At 43.4% G+C, this 21,946-nt stretch overlaps 1 protein-coding gene across 1 annotated transcript in view; it reads right to left on the bottom strand.

Annotated features, from left to right (window-relative positions):
• Positions 1–4,829: 4,829 nt before the first annotated feature.
• Positions 4,830–21,946, bottom strand: part of OAZ2 (ornithine decarboxylase antizyme 2) — a gene marked incomplete at its 5' end in the record, with an annotated part of 40,707 nt that continues 23,590 nt past the window's right edge. The window contains 2 exons of the mRNA XM_069222323.1: positions 4,830–5,383; positions 20,426–20,511. Coding sequence (XP_069078424.1) covers positions 5,253–5,383; positions 20,426–20,511 — 217 coding nt within the window. The remainder of the gene's footprint in view (positions 5,384–20,425; positions 20,512–21,946) is intronic.

Raw genomic sequence — 21,946 nt, forward strand, 5'->3', positions numbered from 1 at the left:
TGAATTGGTAATGTTTTCCTTGTATAACAAACCTGAGGTATTTTCTGTGGGCTGGATAGATGGGTATGTGAAAATACACAGCTTTTAAATCCAATGTTGACATGTATTCTCCCTGTTGCAGCAATGGGACTACATCTTGTAGTGTCACCATGTGGAAGTGTTCTGATCGAGTGTAGAGGTTGAGAGTCCTGAGATCTAATATTGGCCTTAGCGTTTTGTCTTTTTTGGGAATGAGAAAGTACAGGGAATAGACCCCTGTTCCTTTTTGATGATGAGGCACTAGTTCTATGGCTTATTTGATTAATAGTGCCTGCACCTGTTTGTAACATTCCAAGATGTTGCGATGAAAGTTTGTGCGCTTTTGGGGGAATGTCTGAAGGAGAATGTGTGAATTCTATGCAGTAACCATGTTGGATAATTGATAGTACCCATGTGTCTGTTGTAATGTTTAGCCATTGCTCGTGGAACATTTTCAGTCTTCCTCCCACAGGGGATGTGTGTAGTGGGAAGGTGATGAGTCACTGTTTGTTGTTAGTGGCTTGCTTTGCGGATTGGAATTTTCCCCTAGATTTGGGAAACTGCCCTCTGTAGGACCCTCTAAATCCCCCTCTTTGATATTGTGTTTGGTATAAGGGCTTTGATTGTGAGGTGGATGGCTCGGAGGGCTGTGGCCTGAAGCCTCCCGTATACTGAGGCTTCCGAAATGTCCCTCTGTATTGGGATGAATAAAGCGATCCCATCTTTTTTCATTATATCTATGGCTGTGTCCAGCTGTGTGCCGAATAATTGCTGTTGGTTGAAGGGCATGTTGAGGACAGCCTTTTGGATTTCAGATTTAAAACCTGATGATCTGAGCCATGCATGGTGCCTAATGGTGACTGCCGTATTTATGGTCCTTGCGGCTGTATCAGCTGAGTCTAGCGCTGATTATTTGTTATCGCCTGTCTCTCCTCTACTACCTGTTGAGCTCTCTTTTGGTGTTCCTTGGGGAGATGTTGAATAATGTCCTTCATCTCATCCCAATGAGCCCTGTCGTATCTAGCGAGGAGGGCCTGTGAGTTTGCTATGCGCCACTGATTGGCTGCTTGCGATGCTACCCTTTTTCCTGTTGCATCAAACTTTTTACTTTCCTTATCTGGAGGGGGTGCATCTCCAGAGGACTGCGAGTTAGCTCTTTTCCTCGCCGGGCTGACCACTACCGAATCTGGGGGCAGCTGTTGCGTGATATACACTGGGTCTGAAGGTGGTGGTTTATACTTTTTTTCTACCCTTGGGGTTATAGCTCTTCCCTTAACCGGCTCCTGGAATATCTGTTGGGCATGTTTAAGCATACCAGGGAGCATGGGTAGGCTTTGGTATGTTGCGTGTGTGGAGGACAATGTATTAAATAGAAAGTCGTCCTCGAGTGCTTCTGTGTGCATGCTTACATTGTGGAAAGCTGCTGCCATAGCCAAAACTTGTGTGTAGGAGGTGCTATCCTCAGGTGGAGAGGGCTTAGATGGATAGCACTCTGGGCTGTTGTCTGACACAGGGTCATCATAAAGATCCCATGGATCTATGTCTTGGTGTGACTGCATAGTGTGTGTAGGAGACTGTGCAGAGGGTGTAGCAGGTGGAGAGACAGTTCGTTGAGGAGAATGAGGAAGAGACTGGGCAGGAGAAAAAACTGGCCAGGCGGAGATTTCTCTCTTGGCACTTTAGCCTTTGGCTGATCAGTGTCCATACATCCATGGAACGCCAGCTTTCTTTTAATTTTGAGGGGAGGTGCTGTGAGGATCTTGCCAGTATCCTTGTGGACCTGTATCCTGGCTTGTCTGTCATCGAAATCCTCCATTTGTTGTAGCTCTTCCTCAAATCTATAGCTTTCTTTAAGCTGTTTCGAAAGTCCATGCTCCTCTGTGTACGACTGTCTTTTCGGCTCCAAAGCTGTTTTTTTGGCACCGAAAGGCCTGGGGTGGTAGTTGGCCTCAGCTCCGAAAGGGACTTTCGGGGTCTCGCCTCGATGGTCGGTGCCGTATGTATTCAGAGCCTGTGTCTCGACTCGAGTCCAAAGACTTCGATGCAGGTGTGGCCTTTTTCGGTGCCGAAGGTGTTACTTGGTCACCGCTTGATTTTTTCCGGGTGGAGTCATGGCCTTCCGGCAGTGGCGTCCCCGAGGCCTTCTGTTTGGTCTTGGTCTGGGTCGGGGCAAGCGTACTCACATGCTGGCCCGCTGTCAGTGGTCGGTCAACGTCTGATTCGTCTGAATCAGAACCTTGAACGGAGATCGCAGTGTGGATCATCTCCTCTTCTTCCGCGTCGAGGCGTTCGGTGCTCTTGGACAGCATCTGTAGCCTTCTCGCCCTTCAGTCTATCAAGGTCTTTTTGGAACGGAAGGATCTGCAGGCCTCACAAGTATCCTGTCTGTGATCTGGAGACAAACACAGATTACAGACCCGATGTTGATCTGTGTAGGGATACTTGGCGTGGCAATGAGGGCAGAATCGGAACGGGGTCCGGTCCATGAGGCTTTGATGCTTCTTGTGGTCGGGCCGACCAGGCCCAAGTTGGGCGCGGGTGCCCCGAAGGGCAACCGAAGGTGGGTGCCCGCCAGTACTGAGGTGTTGATGCAAGATGGGACGCGATCGAGAACAATACCAATGAATTTCGGTGAATTATACGTTTTTCCGACTCGAACAACCAGAATGAAGAGGAACACATCCGAACCCGATGGCGGAAAGAAAACAATCTAAGATGGAGTCGATTCCCATGCGCAATGGAGCCGAAAAGGAGGAGTCACTCGGTCCCGTGACTCGAAAAGACTTCTTCGAAGAAAAACAACTTGTAACGCTCAGAGCCCAACACTAGATGGCAGGACCTGTGCATAGCATGTGTATCTGCAGCTATACATGCCACCGAACACACACACACACACACAAACATACATACATACATACACACAAAGTGAGTTTGGTCCACATTCTGCCTTATGAACAGTGCATGAAGAAAAAGAAAAAGAAAAAAAAAAAAAAAGTTCATATGTTAACTTACGAAGGTAAAAGGGACAAGCAATCTTGAAAATAAACCGTAGAACATTCTGAGAAATCGGCGGGTCTCTATTATTCTCCCAATTCAAGTTTGATGAGGTATGATTTGCCCAAGACTAGTTGCAAATAAAAATGCCTTGACCGAGTGGTGTTCTCATTTCCCACATAAATGTTGGGATAGCTACTGATAATAGCAATATTATTAACGTTTTTAGATTCCATGTTTCGTGTATATGATCACTTTTTATATCAATGGAAAAGTGACTAGAAAATCTGATTATATATTTTCGTTTTGCATCAGGTACACAAACAAATTCTTTTAGTCTAACCCATGCTTGTTAGACAGGGCTATTTTAGGTTTTGATCCACAGTAACCTTACCTTTGAGTTGTATCTTTCATTTTAATTTTCTCCTATACATTTTCATTTATTAATAGGAAAGAGAATGCCCTGAGCCCCACACCAGGGTTCTGAATTGAGGCACCACAACCAATTGCGGGTAGGCCTTCCCTGATGTTGTTGTTTGTTGCATTTTCACCTGATTAGGATGCAACAGCTCCTTGAACTTCTCCTTGCACTTATGTGAAGTGCGTCTTAGTAAGAATGCTTTTCTGTACATCCAACTGGGTGTTTGGTGGTACGGAGTTGGAGTTACCCTACCTTGTAACCTTCATGGAATTCGTTTTTTTTGTTGTTGTTTTTTTTAGGCAGACCAACAGTGAATCCCCTTCATACCTGAAAGTGCAAGTGAAATTGAACGGTTGTGTATGGATTGGTCTTTGTTCCATTTTTCCATTTCTCTTTGAGCACATCTAAGCAGCAGCACTTTCTGAGGGCCTGAAAAATGCCTCAACATCTCTTCTTAGGGTAATTAGGCAGAAACATATTGACCTGTATTGTTGACACACTAAGCAGGATTCATCAAGTCCTAGAGTGGCTTGGTTTTTAATCCTGACCCAAGGTTGCAGGAATAAGAGTATGTGCGTACCCTGTAGCCAGTTTTAAATCACCTTGCACTTTTTCACTATTGATCACACACTCTGCTTATCTCATCACCCCCAACTCACCTTAGGGTATCTCCCTGGTCTCTTAAACATCCACAAGAGCTCCTCCCTCACAGTGAGGGGGTTGTAGCCGCACCTTGAACAGCTGTCTCGGTGCGTGGAGATTCCCTGTGATGAAGCATGCCACCAGTGGTGGGTGAGGGAATTCGTCCTTAAACAATATTTAATTGTAGTTAGGTTACTTGCATCTCTCCTTCTCCCTCTTTATTTAGAGACCCGACCCAGGTGTTACTTGTGTGATAAAACAGTTTGTTTTGGGAACTAATGCCTGCTTGGTCTAAAAACAACCCTTGGCCCTCCTTTGTTGTTTTTGGAGCATGTTTTTCTATCCAGATATTTGTGGCCAAATGTACTTGTGAATTTTTCTGGTACAGTAAACCAGGGAAATTCATAATTCAGTTTAAAAAAATAAAAATAAACCGAATTTACAAGTTTTCTGTTGAACCTTGCTGCTAATGCCAACAAGGGTAGGTAAAGCTCTTTGAGGTTACAGTCCACTCAGATTAAGTTTCCACAAATTGTGATTGCTATTTGTTAGACCAATAGTATATAATCAGATTAATTCAGATCATGTGCCACTAGTGCGGTCAGTCCAAAACTTTTCACAAGCAATACATCCTTAATGAAAATGAACTGCTAAAAAATGCACCCCATGCTTTACTTAACTAGGGTAACAATCAAAATGGTTTGTTGAAAAGGAAAAACAAAACAGATGGGAGAAATGATGACAAACTATGTCGGACATTTTCACCCTCATCAAGTGGGTCTTTTATTACATTACCTCAGGCACGAGGTGATACTAGGCTACAAAGTGTACCACACAAGTGAAGTTTAAAAATCATCTACATTGGTTCATAAACGTCATTAACTACTTAGCAAATACCTGTTTGCGTATATATGTTGAGATCTGTATGCGTATGTACGTACTGATCTCCAAGTAAGACACATTTCGAAGAAAAAAAAAAAAAAGTCAATTTAAGATAAAACACAGCCAAACTAACAATTGAAAAAAGATGCAATGCAAGTCCTAGAGGTGCTTGTGTGCTCCCTTTGCCCAAAAGATGCTAAAATATCTGCTGCTCAGCCCTCCGAGGTTTTCATGAAACACACATACAAAGTATCCTCACACAGAAAAAAAAATTGCAACATTTCACGATCGCAGACTAGTCTTCGTCTGAGGAAGTCTGATCCAGCGCGTAGACCATGAACATGACGTCAGGTCGGGATGGAACGCATGGATGTCCTGGCCGCACAACATCAAAGCCCAGGAAGCTGAATGTCTTCAGAAGAGGCACTGGAGGAAATACAAAAAGGGAAATATTTTAATAAGCAAAGCAAGTGAAACAATTAGGCCGTGTTCAGCAGTATCAGTCTATACTATAGAATACACAAGATGATTAGTTTCATAGATACTATGGGCCGGAATCACAAAAGGTAAACTTGGAGGCCTATCTTTTTTAAGAGCGAAGCTATCCGCCCAGACTGCGGAGTCTACGCTGTTGCAAACTAAGTATTAACTCGTATCTTGAGAACAGCAAAAAATCAAAAATAGCTAACTTACAAAAAAGTGCAAGTTGCAGTGGAACATGTTACTACCAAATCCAAGAACATTTGCCTTCAGCTGTGTTTGCCAAGATATACAATTGCCAGTATTCCCTAAACCAGATTAGATTATCCCCAATTTGTGCATCGTAATTGCTATCCGGTGACACATGGGGTCTTCTGTATTTGGGGCACATAACCACTCATCAATAACATTTCCATATCATGTAACTTTCCAGTTGAATCATTCGACATACTTGGAAAGGAGCTGTCTGTATGACCTATAATCAGGTTAGCAATCCTAGCATTCGAAAGACTATGGAACTTGCCTAAAAGGTTGAATTATCTGTAATTGTCACCTTCTCACAAAGATATCAATATAGCCAAGAGACTTTAAATCCGAAGGTCATGAAAGCAGAGAAGCCACGTAAGCCCCAAGTGAGTACAGGGATGGCCACACCATAGCTACCACCAAACTGCAATTTAAACTTTACTATAACTTACTGCATAATACTTACCTGGGAGTACGAACATTTAACAACCACCTCTGAGTATCCATCATGAATGGGGCTTTCACTGTAACAGTTTAATTTGAATATAGGGAGCTCAGTTAGGTTTTTGGCGGAAGCAGGACATCTGTCTTAAATGGGCAGGTGTTCGATCTGCCGAAAGTGGAGGTTCCCGCCTCATTTAGAGGTGGTGGAACCAGCTCTCCTGGCTACACAGTCTAAAACAGCAAGCTGCTAGAGGGCTGCCGATTTTTGTAAGTTGGAAGTCACACCTATTCTAGATGGGTGTTCTTACTTATGAGCCTCCGTGGTTTTCTATAGAACCTATTATGGTGCTTGTTTTCTCGACTACTCAATAGCAGCAATAACTCCATAGAATATAGTTGTAGGAATAAATATCTTGTAGTCAATAAGCACACACAGTCCATTACAATACATCTTGTGGCTCCTCACAGAGGTAAGTGCCAACCTTTTCTGTCCCTTTCTTTTGTGTGGTCATCGCAGTGAATTAAGCTGCAGTATTTTACAAACTTGTATACTGGATGGTAGAAAATATTGCTCAGGCGTTTAAGTTGGTAGCATTTCGGTATGCTGTCAACTCATTAGGGGAATGACCCATTCTATGTGGTTGGGAGAAGTCCAGCAGGAGGCAACCAGAGCTCGAAGCAAGCCCCATGCTACGTTACTCACCGCACAACTTGGGCACCACTTGACAAGAAAGACCACAATTGGGGCTGGCTCAAGCGGCATGCCTCTTCGGGTCTGTGGATGTGCAGGATGCAGTATACCCATATATAAGGATTGCGTAGAAGTGGTAACTCCATAGGGCTTTCACGTAATGAACAATAACTGGGCCGGTAGGGGGAATTTAATTTGGGGGCACCAGTTGACCATTCACTACACATAATTGAATAGGTTTTGGAGTTAATTAAGGATTTACTTGACCGGCTTACTTAAAAAAAAAAAAAAAAAAAAAAAAAAAAAGTCTCGTCCTACCAGGCTTCCTGGAGGGTGACCAGGCAAGACCTGGACTCGAAGGGTGCAGATGATGAAGTAATAGGGTGAAAAAGGAGGTTAGATCAGTGGCATGCAAGAGAAATGATGGCAGAACATGACAGGGAACCTGGTGATTCAGGACAAAATACATCTATTTCTCAAGACCCTTCTGAGGAGATTAAGGGAGTTTGAGACACCGGTATAGGCTGCGAAAGAGATCCCCAAATAATGATGATGCCAAGGAAGCCAGAGTGAGGTTACTGATGTGTCAGGGTGATGCCCTGGGGATGATATGTGCCTAGTGGCTAGAGCTGCAGCCTTTCGAATCCTAGCCTTGGAGCTTGACTCAACAAAGTGCAATTATTGGCAAATAACTTAATCTTCCTATGCCAAAAATGGACAGAAATGTGATGTTTGTACAATATATTTCTGTAATCCCCACTCGATGTACATCATCTTCTAGATCTACTCTCAACCCTTCACTCATGGCTAGGTTTATGCTATATAAATCTATATGGAACTGGCACTGATGAAGATCGGGATAGAGCCTCCACTGTGACTAGAAAAAAAAAATAATGGATGGGATCCCGTGGCCCAATCCAAGTGTCAGAGAATTGAGCCTAAGTAAGCAGAGGGAGATCCACCTACCCAGGGAAGCCCACACTCCGAGGATGAAGGATTCATTTTTGAGAGCAACATTAATTTTCAATTCCTTCAGAAAATAATGTGTTTTTTTTTCTTCAGAAAACAAGAGACCCCTTAAAAAGGAGAGATACAGAATAAGTTACAGGGTAAATACGCAAAGCTAGACATTAAAAGTAAAGTAAATTTCACTGGAAATTAAGGGCGCAGTGAACAACCCCCTGTACCAGCTTGAGAGGGAGTGTCACTGAACAGATTATATTAGTTTTGCTGCACTTTGAAATGTGACTCCTTGGTCCAGGACGGAAAGAGAAGCAGAAACTAATAAACAGCATGAATATACCAGAAGACAGATGTGGGTGTGTGCCCAGGGATGGGAAAAGAGCCAAACATAGATACAGAGAGAACAAGGAATGATGAAAACACATTAGAGACAAATGGAGTGAGAGCGAGAAAGAAGAGGCAAAAGAAGAAAAGGCAGAAGGAAAAGACAACAAAAGAGAAAGATGTCTAAGAAATGAAACAAAAATAGCTAGGAAAGAAAAAATGAAAAGGAGCTAGAAAGAACTAAGGATTTAAACTTTCTTTGGGTTAACAATTCCTAGGGACCAAGGGGTTGGGAGTGTAAGCTTCTCTCCCTCACACAGTGACATCCCATGTAGTTAAAAGAGGAAGGCAGGAATTTTGTTTTTCTGGCTACTCCCTTGCTGGAGATACAAAACTTCACGTTTATGTTTGAATATGCCAAGGACCCAAGAAGAATAGACAGGGTATGGCAATCCTGTCAAAAACCAACTCGGACATTAGTGACCAGCTGGCAAAAATCCTAGATCTAGTAAAGGAGACAAATACCTCATGAGCACTCATTGGCCACCAGATTGCCCAATCTGGTGGGCCCAGAGTACTGTATGCCTTTTGGGTACCACTAACTGTGTGCGGTTGGTGGAGAGACAGAAGGGATCCTCTTGTAGATTGATCCCAAACTGGGAGACCTGGCTAATTCGGAGGCCAGCGCTGTAGCAACGGTTTGGAGATTTCTTTATAAAAGACATGAAGTTGGTTGCCCCCTCTCCTGCTCTTGAGAAAGCGCAGACAAAAAATGTTGGACAAAAGGTTTTCAAAGCAAGTCAAGGTAAGGGTCACTCAGCCAGCCACGATTCCTAGGGAAGATGTAACTTTCACCAAGACCAAGATAAGAATGGAGCCTCTCTTCCCTTCATGAGGCAGAAGTGGTTTGCTCTCTAGGATTGGCTGTGGCCTCAAGTTCACTTATGCAGGTGGGAGATCGGGTAGACTTTCCTCTTAGAGGTAGTTTACAGTTTTTTGCAGAAAATAGGGTAAAAGGAAAACAAATCTGCGAGATGGCTGAATTTTGCAGATGAAAAGGCTTCCCTTAGGGTTTGTAGTGGAACAGAGTTGAATCGATGCCCAAAACCGATTTAGTTATCAAAAGGAGGAAGTCTTCAAGGTGGATAAAAGTTCAAAATCTGGCAAAAAATAATAATATATAAGTATATAAAAAAAAGACTCAACTGGACTGAGAGTGAGAGGCTTTTGAATGAACTTGTTCATACTGATTAAAAAGGATACCATGGTGTGAGACCGGTGATCAATGTGAAAAAACTGAATAACTGGTTTAATTTAACAACATTGCAAAATAGAGGGAATCCACTGGCTTAAAGATTTGTTGAGGCAGGGTGAGTGGATGAATAGCTTTACCTCTGTGACCCATACCTTATGGTTTATATTTGAGGTATACATCCACAGTTCCTGCAGTTCGAGTAGAAAGGGCAAACTTTAGACTTTTTTCCAGTCTGACAGTTTTTCTTTCTTCGGGAACATAGTGCTTTACAAAGATTCTAATTCTAGTGGCATTGTTTTTATGGTGCCTGGTCAACATATTCTAGCTGATGCAGGACAAAGGGCTGCTGACCTAACAACTCTGCATTGCAGTGACACTAATTGGAGGTTGGTTTCTGAAAAAAGAAAAATGATGCCAAGTTGGTCACCAAGGCATAATGGCCAGACTGGCATTATACTTTTCCTGAAGGTCGTCCTGCTGTGTTGGCAAGACCACTTTTTGGAAATATGCCTTGCTCGACTGGGAGGAATCAGATGACCCAATGGGGCTGCTAGAGGGCTGATGGAGCTGGAGCACAGGTTCCACAGAAGAGTGAGAGGAACTCGCAGGAGACCAATTCTATGAAAGCCTTCATTACTGGAATCTGAAAAAAGGGACTGGTTCCCCCTATTTTGCACGCAGCCTGCAATGGCACGCAAATGCAAACAAATGGAGGAATAGGCGAGGCTAGCTTTCTGAAAATACAAAAAGGTAGGCAATAATATCTTGTACAGTGGGTTTAAAGGCGTTTAGGTTCGAAGACATACAGTGAAAAGCAAATCTTTTTAATTTGTCTTCATAAGAGGGCTGTGCTTTGTGCGTCCTTGAAAATAGACATACACTCCTAAGAAAGGTTAAGGTACCTGAATTCGAAGATCTTAGTTACGAACTTGCAATCAGGGATACGGATGTTTGACTCACCCCAGCCTCTATATGAGGAGGTCTGATATGAGAAGGTGCCTCTTGTGAGGACATAGGGACATCTCTAAGCGAGCAGAGTACCATGGCTGTCTGACCCAAGTAAGTGCTATCAGAATGAGGGTTAGTGATATTTGCCTGATCTTTTTCATCACATATGGAAGTAGTGGGACAGGCAGAAAAACAGACAAATATCCATGACCAATTGATGTGTAGTGCATTGCCCGTGGACTGTGTGTGTAAAATCATGGAGGCGAAGTGTTGTCATTTCACGTTTTCTGGAATGACAAACAGGTATATGTGTCTAGTGCCCCAATGCTGGAATTCGCTTTGTAAGACTTGAGATATATTTTCCACTCATGGACCTATAGATTCATCCTGCTGAGCAGGTATGCAAAGTTATTGTCGATCCCTGGAAGATGCCCCACCACAAGGTGAATGTTGTGTGGAATTGCCCAATGCCAAATTTCCTAATCTAGTTGAGAGCACTGAATACTGTATTCCACCCTGCTTCTGTAAGAGGTACATGGCAGTCATGTTGTCTAACCTGAAAAGGACCACCTTATGTCAGAAGACCTGAAGGAGGCCTTTACAGCCAAATGGATGGCTGGCTAATGGCTCTAGGTAGTTGATGTGGCCACCCTACCATTTGAATGGCCACATCCCCTGAAGAGTACGGTTGTTGAGTTACGTGCCCCACCTTGTGAGAGGTGTCGGTATTACTGGGTCAGTAAAAGGCCTGCCCTGCAACACATTGTTGCTGTTCCACCACTGCAGAGAGTGGCAGGCCTTGGCTTGAAGCAAACACTATCTTCCCAGTGGTCCTCTGCCTGAGACTACTGAACTGCAAAATAATCTTGCAGGGGCTGCATATGAAGTCTTGTGTATGAGGCAATGCGGGACATTCCCTAAAAGAAGCCTGACAGTTCTCACTGTGCAGAGAAGTACGGTCAGATATGATGTGTCTGATCTTCCCCCAGCACAAGAGTACATCAAGAAACCTCCCCTGAGAGGAGACGTCATCAGTGGTTGGGGTTGGCAAGTGAGTGCATTGTGGGGGCACACCCTCAGCTTAGCCTTAACCATACCCCTATTGTTAACTTCTGTAGGAGCCAGACTGTGGTCCCTTCCCACTTGCTGGTGACAGGAGAGCTGCTGCCTTTGATCAGAGTGAGATTGATCGGGTTAGGTTGTTTTTGCTCCCCTTCTGGGCTGGTGTTTTCAATTGGAGCCCCTAAATGTCATAACCTGAAGTGCGGTCATAGATTTCACTGGCTCCACATCCTTTGTGATCTTTTCAAGCATCTCAACCAGTGGGCCAAAAGTGCTTCCTGTCAAATGGGAAGTTGAGGAGATGCTGCTGAACCTATGGCTTGAACTTGGAGATATGGAACCACACATGCTTCTGAGCAATACACTTGTGTTGGTACCCCTGGGTGCAGTGTCTGTGGCATCTAAGGCATGATGGATGATGATATTCAACAGCATCTTCATTTTGGCTGCTATTTGCTCCCCATGCTTCCTATACTGCTCTGGAAGAAGCTTAAGCAGATCCTGCATCTCCTCCCACTGTGTGCTACATATTCTGAATGGAGCACCACAGAATTATCCATTCTCCAATGAGCTGCTGCTTCAACAGTCATCCCTTCTCCAGCCGCCTCAATCTATTGGTAATCCTTGTCTTCTGGATCATCGCCGGTGCCTTTCCCAGAAGCATGCTTACGGGAACGGCTAGCAAGTCCAGTGTAACCTGCTGACTAATATACAATGGGTCATAAGCAGAGGTTTTGAATTTTTTCTGTAATTTCAGAGTAAAAACTCTTACTCTGACAAGCTCCTTAAAATTATCAGGGGCATACTTTAAGATGTCCTTTAACATTTGAGGAACTCCATGCTATGCTCAGTCTTGGTGAGCATTTCAAGAAGAAAATTGTCCTCTTTCTGTGCAATATGCATATTAAGCTAGTGGTACACCGTCACACCCTGAATTACCTCATATTATACCATAGTGTCGAAGGCTCTCACTGGGTTTTGTTCTATGTTTTACATCATGAGCATCCCAGATGTCATTTGTGGAGCCATGCCCTTGAAGGCTTACAGGGCTCACAAAGACACCAAGGACCACTAGGGTCTGACTAAGAAACTGGGAACCCCCCCCTACCAACTCTGGTGGTGGCAGATGAGGTGATGTGTACAGCTGTGGTGGGCTTGTGGCTCTGTTTTTATGTCACTTGGGTGTTGGTTCAGGAAAAGGCAGCCTGGAAGAAGGCTCCCCCTCACAGGCTAGTTCCCTCTGATGTGGAATAGTGTGAGCAGCAGTTGTGGGTGTGTTTTTGCCAAGGTTCTGCCTATAACAGGTAGTATAAACAGGATTTTTTATTTGGCATCCAGTTCCTGTGGTGTATGTCAAGAATAGGTGCAGCAATGTCCTCCTCGGTAGGCTTCAACTGCTTGTCTTTCACCATCAGTGTTGAGGTGTGTTTTGACATACAAATGATGCTAAATGAGTGCCAAAGGAGGCTAAAGGATGCCAAAGGAATTGGCATCTTTGGTGCCAGCCTGTGAATGAGGCCATGGTGCTTCTGGAAGGGCTCAGGATCAGTGGGTGCTAAAGGGGGGTTGGTGGCAGGGGACTGATGGCCTTAGGTGAAGACATATTAGGCTCTGTAGGTTTGTGTTGGTGCAGACCAATGCCCTGTCTTTTCTTGGTGCCCTTGCTCAGGGCCCAAAGGCAGACTCTCTCTTCGGCAAAGATGTTCAGGGTCTCTGAAGTGCCCTACTGGTACATTTTCTGGTGTGCTAGGAGCTGCTACCTCTGACACAAGAGGGTCTTTGAGCTGAAGGAGAGGCATGAGGGACAAGATGCATTGTGGTGGTTGGTCAACAGACAAATTACACACTGGCTTTGTGATCTGTGCACAGTCACTTGGAGTAGCAGCAGGGAAAATTCTAAAAAGGGTGTCTGTCTGTCTGTGCCATCACCCACACAGCATTCTCCAATGGAGGAGTACAGAAGGTGGTTTGCAACCCTGAAGGGCACAAGGGTACCGACGCCTTCGTCCATCTTTGTTGCCAATTCAACCTTTAATGCGTCTAATAAAATAGGACACCAACACCACGTCAGCACAGATGCTCAAGGATCAAAGAGGTTACAGAATGGACCAAATGAGAAAATGGTTTACAATTGTTTACTCTTGAAAATACTGAGAAGCAGGGGCACTAGGTAAGTTGAAATGCACTAAGGCCCTACCCTAGATAAATGGCTTGGTGTTGGATGGCGAGATTGCAGGGTTGCAGGATCTTTGTGTTCCTCTGACATTTTATTTAGTACAATGCTATTAAGTTACTGCGAAATATTGGCTAGGCATCACAATGAATCCTGGAGAGATCAGTTATATAAATGTCCCTAAAGCTACATAAAATGTTAATGCAGATGTAATGCCTGCTGGGAGACGCACAGTGACTCCTGTAACAGGATCACCGGTGCATGCCCTGTTCTAGGTTGGGGTACCTGGGGGGGAGGAATGTCAACCGGGGTCCTCTGAGGTGCAAACAAGCAAATAGTGTTGGGAGAACTTTTCAACTTTTTCTTATTCGTATTGCGTTAGGGTATTAGGCTGTGGCTGTTAGTCAATTCTAGCCACTTGTTGGGGTTAGCCCAACTCATGTACAAGCAGCCTTGGGATTGGGTAAATTAGAAGGTTTTGTTACTACTGTTATATTATTTGATTTGAAGAATATGCATGGCCTACATGGGAGAGTCCAGGGAGAGACCTGATGCACCCCTATGTGAACTCATTTCAGAGCTCCCCAGAAAAACTGAATGGCCTTGTTGTAGGTGGTCGGAACACGTAAAGCATTCACCTAGAATGTCCAAAGGTTGAAGAAGCATACCAAAAAAAAAAAAAACAGAGTGAATGCCTATTTGAAAATGTATGGAGTGGGAACGGCACTGCTTAAAGAGACATATGGGAAGATGGAAGTGCAAAGACCCACAAAATTGGAGGGGACTATTGTATGTAACCTTGTAGTGGGGTTGTGCAAAGGGTGTTCCTTTTAAAATTAAAGATGTAAAAATTGACCTGAATGGCAGGTATTTAATCTTGATGTGTACTACTAGATGTGCAGGATATATGTTTTGTTTTATTAGTGTATAAACCATAAATATTGGCGAATGTGCCTTTTTTGGCGAAATCCTTGCGGCAGTGAAACCTTACATTCAAGCAGACCTAGTCTTAGTGGGTACTGAAATGATGCACTGGACGGTGCAATGGAGAGACAATCCCCTTGCTCCCCGATTACCCCTCCCCCCCCAAAAAAAAACTTGCCACTAAACTTGATTAATTAGCAGCCTCCGGGGAATAATGGCTGGGTTGGAGCGCCTCAGGATATGTTGTGATACACACCACCCAGACAGGTTTATTGCTGTTTGACCCCAGCGACAGGGACTCCAAGTTAGTAGGCTTTATTATTTCCTGATTCAAGCCCATCATGGTCATAAGGTTATGGGAATACACTACCTGGCCGTTACTTATCTGATCATTAGCCAGTATCGGCCATTTACAAGGTTAGCGGGGATGTACCTAGGGTCCAATTGTAGAGACTGCACGTGGAAGCTTTGTCAGACATTCTTTTCTCAAAGTGGCTAACGCAGACACTAGTAGAGTATTTTGAAACTAACCAAGGTAGTACCTGCAGTAGAGCAACTGAGTGGGAAGCCATTAAGGTGGTCAGAGAGGAGTGCATGACAAAAATATATGACATCAAAATATTGCTGAAAAATCCTTACAGTTTCAGGAAACTTATCTAGGAAAAATAGAGGCAGACCCGTCACTCCACCCTCAGAAGAATACGGACTGAATTTAACTAAAAAACTGCTAGCAGACATGTTGGCTAGGCTTGACCGTCACCTACAGACTGAAGCTGCACAGAGAAGATAAGTCTAGTATTTTATTGGTTTAGTTAATTAAAAGAGAGGTCCATCACATACCTATACTTATGTTAATGAATAACCTGGGAAGATGGTGCGTATGCAGGTGGGCATCAATGACACTTTTCTAGACAGCCGCAAGAGATGTTTTGGTGGGCCCACGTGGGAAAACCAAAAAGGTATGAGAGATTACTTGAAAGCACTATGAGAAACCTCACCTGAGCAGCGAGAAACATTAGAAGTGTAGAAGTCCCTCTTACAAAGCAAGAAATGAATAGTTGCAATTCGTTCCATGTGCAGGGCTATGGCTCCGGGGAAGGGCTATTTGTCTTCTGAGTTAAACCATTTAAACGCAGGGCTATTAGCAGATACGGTATTGGGAGTATACACTAAAGCCTTTAGGGCTAGAATGCTACCTAAAAAACACACATGGGAGGCGCTGATAGTACTAATTCTGAACTCGGATAGGACTCAGCAGAGGTGTCAGCATACTGTCCACTGTCAATGCTAAACGGGGGTGTGAAAATCCTTAACAAGGTACTAGCAGCCAGGCTGCTGGAAGTGACACCGGAACTAGTGCACGAGGGCCCGTATGATTGTATGGCACACTGGATCACATTGTGCAATCTGCGAAGGTTGGTGCAAGTGTTTCATGCCCCGTAACTAGTTGAGGATGAATGTGCACTGGAAATGCTATATATATTGAACAAGCATTTGACACAGGAAGTATATGTGGGAGGTGTTGCAATGTGTCTGGAAAGTAAGTGACTATGTGAAGCCAGTCAAATTACCATACGCCAGAGCCATGGCTAGTGTCCATATGGGACAAGTGGTCTTGGAGCTGAGGGAGGGTGATGAGGAAGGGGTACTCTTGGTCTCTGCTGTTTGCATTAGGTGTTGAGCCCTTGCATGCAGACTGCAGGATGTTTTAAAACTTTGGGGCATTCAGGTGAGTGCAACAAAGCATATGTGTGTGGATAACACCCTGGTTTATCTTTCAAAAAAAAATATTAACCTTCCACCATTCACACCAGGCATGCATAAACTGAGCATGCTGTGCAAAAGAACATATGTTCCAACCACATGAAGGCAAAGAGTTGGTCCAACACTGGCTGAGCTCTATCCAGTAGACAGGTTTTTGACCCTCATTGAAACCAGAGAGGCCCATGGGATCTGAGATGGTCAATTCCTGAAATATTGTAAAATAGCATCTAAATTGCTTATGAAATATGGCTGGTATTTCTGGGTGTACTCGACACCACACAAATAATGTGAACTGCTGGTGCGATCCTGATGTAAAGAATCACTAAGAAATGTATAGAGAGCGCTTCATGCTGACAGGCCTAGGCAAGATTAAAAGCATTATACTGTTTACAGACAAGGAATGGAGCAAGGTCTGCTTAGGAGTAAAAACAGTGTTGACCAGTGCTAGGTTTCAACTAACACAATATAACTCCGTGCACAAGACCTATCTGCCCCCATCAGATTAATCAACATATAACCTAAGTGTATCTCTAGCGTCTTAGATGTCTAGCCATGGAGACCGGTTTCATTCATATCATATGGAAATGTTCAATAATACAAACTTTTGGAATAGAGGTAATGCAGATATTAAGTAAAGCTATTAAGACCATGCATGTCACAATGAAACAATGCTTACTGGGGCTCCTTCCTAAGGGGAAAAAAGAATGCCTGTGTAAAAAATGTATAATAGGAATCGCACTTGCAAAAAGAAGTATAGTTATGCACTGACTGAGTACTAGATCGGCAACCGCTGGCAGGTAGCTTAAGGCTATAGTGGAGTTGGCTGCTGCAGAAAAGATTCACATGAAAATACAGGGAGTGCAGAATTATTAGGCAAATGAGTATTTTGACCACATCATCCTCTTTATGCATGTTGTCTTACTCCAAGCTGTATAGGCTCGAAAGCCTACTACCAATTAAGCATATTAGGTGATGAGCATCTCTGTAATGAGAAGGGGTGTGGTCTAATGACATCAACACCCTATATCAGGTGTGCATAATTATTAGGCAACTTCCTTTCCTTTGGCAAAATGGGTCAAAAGAAGGACTTGACAGGCTCAGAAAAGTCAAAAATAGTGAGATATCTTGCAGAGGGATGCAGCACTCTTAAAATTGCAAAGCTTCTGAAGCGTGATCATCGAACAATCAAGCGTTTCATTCAAAATAGTCAACAGGGTCGCAAGAAGCGTGTGGAAAAACCAAGGCGCAAAATAACTGCCCATGAACTGAGAAAAGTCAAGCGTGCAGCTGCCACGATGCCACTTGCCACCAGTTTGGCCATATTTCAGAGCTGCAACATCACTGGAGTGCCCAAAAGCACAAGGTGTGCAATACTCAGAGACATGGCCAAGGTAAGAAAGGCTGAAAGACGACCACCACTGAACAAGACACACAAGCTGAAACGTCAAGACTGGGCCAAGAAATATCTCAAGACTGATTTTCCTAAGGTTTTATGGACTGATGAAATGAGAGTGAGTCTTGATGGGCCAGATGGATGGGCCCGTGGCTGGATTGGTAAAGGGCAGAGAGCTCCAGTCCGACTCAGACGCCAGCAAGGTGGAGGTGGAGTACTGGTTTGGGCTGGTATCATCAAAGATGAGCTTGGGGGGCCTTTTCGGGTTGAGGATGGAGTCAAGCTCAACTCCCAGTCCTACTGCCAGTTCCTGGAAGACACCTTCTTCAAGCAGTGGTACAGGAAGAAGTCTGCATCCTTCAAGAAAAACATGATTTTCATGCAGGACAATGCTCCATCACACGCGTCCAAGTACTCCACAGCGTGGCTGGCAAGAAAGGGTATAAAAGAAGGAAATCTAATGACATTGCCTCCTTGTTCACCTGATCTGAACCCCATTGAGAACCTGTGGTCCATCATCAAATGTGAGATTTACAAGGAGGGAAAACAGTACACCTCTCTGAACAGTGTCTGGGAGGCTGTGGTTGCTGCTGCACGCAATGTTGATGGTGAACAGATCAAAACACTGACAGAATCCATGGATGGCAGGCTTTTGAGTGTCCTTGCAAAGAAAGGTGGCTATATTGGTCACTGATTTGTTTTTGTTTTGTTTTTGAATGTCAGAAATGTATATTTGTGAATGTTGAGATGTTATATTGGTTTCACTGGTAATAATAAATAATTGAAATGGGTATATATTTTTTTTTGTTAAGTTGCCTAATAATTATGCACAGTAATAGTCACCTGCACACACAGATATCCCCCTAACATAGCTAAAACTAAAAACAAACTAAAAACTACTTCCAAAAATATTCAGCTTTGATATTAATGAGTTTTTTGGGTTCATTGAGAACATTGTTGTTGTTCAATAATAAAATTAATCCTCAAAAATACAACTTGCCTAATAATTCTGCACTCCCTGTAGTGAGGCTAGATAAAACGTTTTTGTTCGACTAACTGAATAGGCTAATATGATAGGCTTACTGACTGATCCCTCAAATACCAGACCACTGTGATCGTCTAAGACTCAGCCGATCTGTTTCGAATGCAGAATTGCACAGGTGTGAACCATGGTGATTATGATTATGACCAAAGAGTACCCGAGCAGTGGGAAAGGTGTGCGGATACGTACTGCATGGGACGGCTGCTTAGGGAGGGATTCGTAACAGTGTGAATAAGTGTTGTGTAGGGTTGTGCAGGGTACTACCAAGACTCGGAAATGGTTAATTTCCTAATTACCTTTGATGAACAAATGCAGAGGGGCCGAGGTCATCATCGGTTCTCACACTGGATGGGCAAGGCGACTCAGAAGGAGAGGACTAGGGTTGGAAGTGTACTATTTGCCATGCAGAAGGTTGGAGTTCTACTAAGTAATGATGATGATGTCTTTTTATGATGGAGGTGGATAGTATATCCTACCTGTTTAAAACAATAAAAACACATTTTCAAAAAAGTTTATGTTTGGGTAAAGAGGGTCATTAGAGTAAGGGTTCTGTGGGAGGTCAGAGTTATGGTAGGGATAAATGTTTAGTGATAAGGTTCAGATTTTATTACAGCATTCGAGTACGTTTAATACATTACTGATGAAAATACATTTTTGTTGTAACTGAAGTCGTTGGAGCAGTTTTGTTTTAAGGATTTTCCTGGTGCCAATTCAAAATCGAGAGTGTTTTTAAGCACAGCTTTCTCTATAAGGGTATTCTTTCTAATGCCAAAGGTCTAGCAGCAATGCCACCATGTCAGCATGCACACCTAAAATGTTTGAGGATTCCTTTAAAAAAAAAAAAAAAACCAGGAATTTTAAGTTCCATACTTCCCTCCAAGCAAAATTTGTTTTCCTTGATTGCTGAAGAGATTGATAACTACCTCCACTTAATGTTTTCCCTCTGCTGCTCACAAAACCCTTATTATAACATTGAATGTTGGGATGTCCATTGAAGACTTGGCTTCCAATGGTCAGAAGAAGCCGTGAGCGCCAACATTGCAATGTTGTCGTTCACCTCTGTTGCTGTGTACAAAGGCCTCATAGAGCCCCAGAGGATTGTAATCCCCTTGGGCTCCTTGAGGCCTTTGTTTTAATAATTAGAACTTTCTCGGGGTGGAATGTTCTAATAACCCTAAAGCCCACCATTGAAGGCTATACCGGCCGTTAAAGGCCCTCACCTTCTGCCTGGGACTTTAATGCTGGAGAAAGCCTTTAATGGCTGGTACAGCCCACTATGGCAGGCTCTAAGGGTATATTAGAACACTGGAAAGTTGGGATCTCCATTGTAGACAATTGAGTGCTCAGAGTTTTTACTGGCTTGTAAAAGGCCAGAGCGTCAACATTCCAATGTACTTTGTTCACAGCATCAGCTGTGAATAAAGGCCTCACGGAGCCCAAGGGGAATTTAAGCTCTGTGAGGACTTTGTTTTATTTATTAGAAATTTGAATGGATTGTTGGAAGTTTCATGGAAGACAAGGGAGTGTTCGTGGGCTTCTAATGGCTGGGAAAAGCCCAGAGCTCCAACATTACAATGTTTGCCTGATTAACTCACAGGAACAGAATCCTTATTATGCAGTATCCTTTTTTAGCTGTACAAGTGTCAGTGTATTCTCTATGGGCCCAATAGTGCTGTTGTCTTTATACAGTGCATGAAACTTATTTATTTCAAAACAATTCAATTGAGAGTAAACAAAGTGCAAGAAAGTTTTGTCTCACCTCTGTCTTCTCGGCTTTTCCTAAAACATATAAAGACATAGCTCACTTTCATCTTTTCCTCTGCAAACTCGAGCAGTGCCAGCAACCTACCAAAAATAAAATCTCAGAATCATTAAAGGTCAGATGTACAGGGCCAATGCACTAAAAACAAACTCTGACAATTACTGTATAATGCATGAAGATAGTAACACCGGCAGATATTTTCACACTGCATCAAAGGAACACCTACCTGTACACAAGTAAAAAGACAAACACAAATACATGCACCCATGGAGACAGGCCAACAGACATATGGGCTGACACCCATGAAAAACAAATATGCTGGCACTCATTAAAAAAACTGGCAAAGCTAATAGGTCCCATCTTTGGGACCTATTGGGTTTCCATGGTTTTTACCATGCAATACAGCATCAGTGAGGATGAAGAAAACAAACAAAAAAGGATGCAATGACGTGACAGTCACATCATTCTGCAGGTGCATGCAAAATGACGCAAGCTCTTTTTTCTATTAACAGAGTTGGATTGGTAAATAAAAACAATAATGAGTAAGTAGCACAAAAGCTATAATGGGGATAGCAACAAGGAGGGTATAGGTGTAGCAAACAATGAAGGGGAAGGAGTGGGGGGGGAGCAGAAGCAATAGGCGAGAGAATGAGGGTGAGGGTAGCAACACAAAGGGTGGGGATGGGGAGTAGAAGCAACGGGCAAGAGAACAATGTGGAGCAGGTGGGGAGAAGCATAGGCAAGAAAGCAAAAAAACACGAGGGAAACAGCTGGAAAGCACATGCACTCTCAGGGAGTTCTTTGTCCAAAAGAAAAACAAGTGGCTGAAAAGTAAGCAGTGGGAGCATAGAAGCCAGCCAAACAAAAGACATGGTAAAGAGACAATGCTCCATAGGAGGGACAAACAGGACTGACACAATGAGACATGCATAAAAAGCAGAAAAATTAGACTGACTGGAAAACAAATCAACGGTAAGCTGTGGGAAGGCTCCAAGCTCCTGTATGTTCTTGGTAAGCCAACAATATGTCTTTTGCAACCAGACAGCAAAGCTGTCAAGTAAGGTCGACCCAAAGAGAGACATAAAACACATACAGCTGGATGCATATATGCACAAGTTTGATAGTGGATATATCTACCTATGCACAGAAGTATGTCTGTGTATATGTGAATCAATGTGTGGACAGTGTGGGTGCATAATACATTGACAAATGTAGGTGAGGATTTATAGATGAGGGTGGATGAATTTAGGACTACATGGGTGAGGATGGATGAAAATCAGTCAACGTGACCTCCAATTGTCATAACCTACTGTAGTGTATCTACACTGCCTATAAGATCATTAGAACTAAAAGAAGAGGAATTATCAAGCCAAGCTGCTTAGGAAGTATACCTGGCTGCTACCAGAGGGGCCTGTGGCACACAACAAATGGTTCATACCATATTCACTTCTATGTACAGATTACAAAGTGCACTACAGTCTGAAAAGGTGGTAATGGTCAGGAGAAGGATGTAGACTT

The sequence above is a fragment of the Pleurodeles waltl genome, chromosome 3_1, assembly GCF_031143425.1.
Source record: "Pleurodeles waltl isolate 20211129_DDA chromosome 3_1, aPleWal1.hap1.20221129, whole genome shotgun sequence".
NCBI lineage: Eukaryota > Metazoa > Chordata > Amphibia > Caudata > Salamandridae > Pleurodeles > Pleurodeles waltl.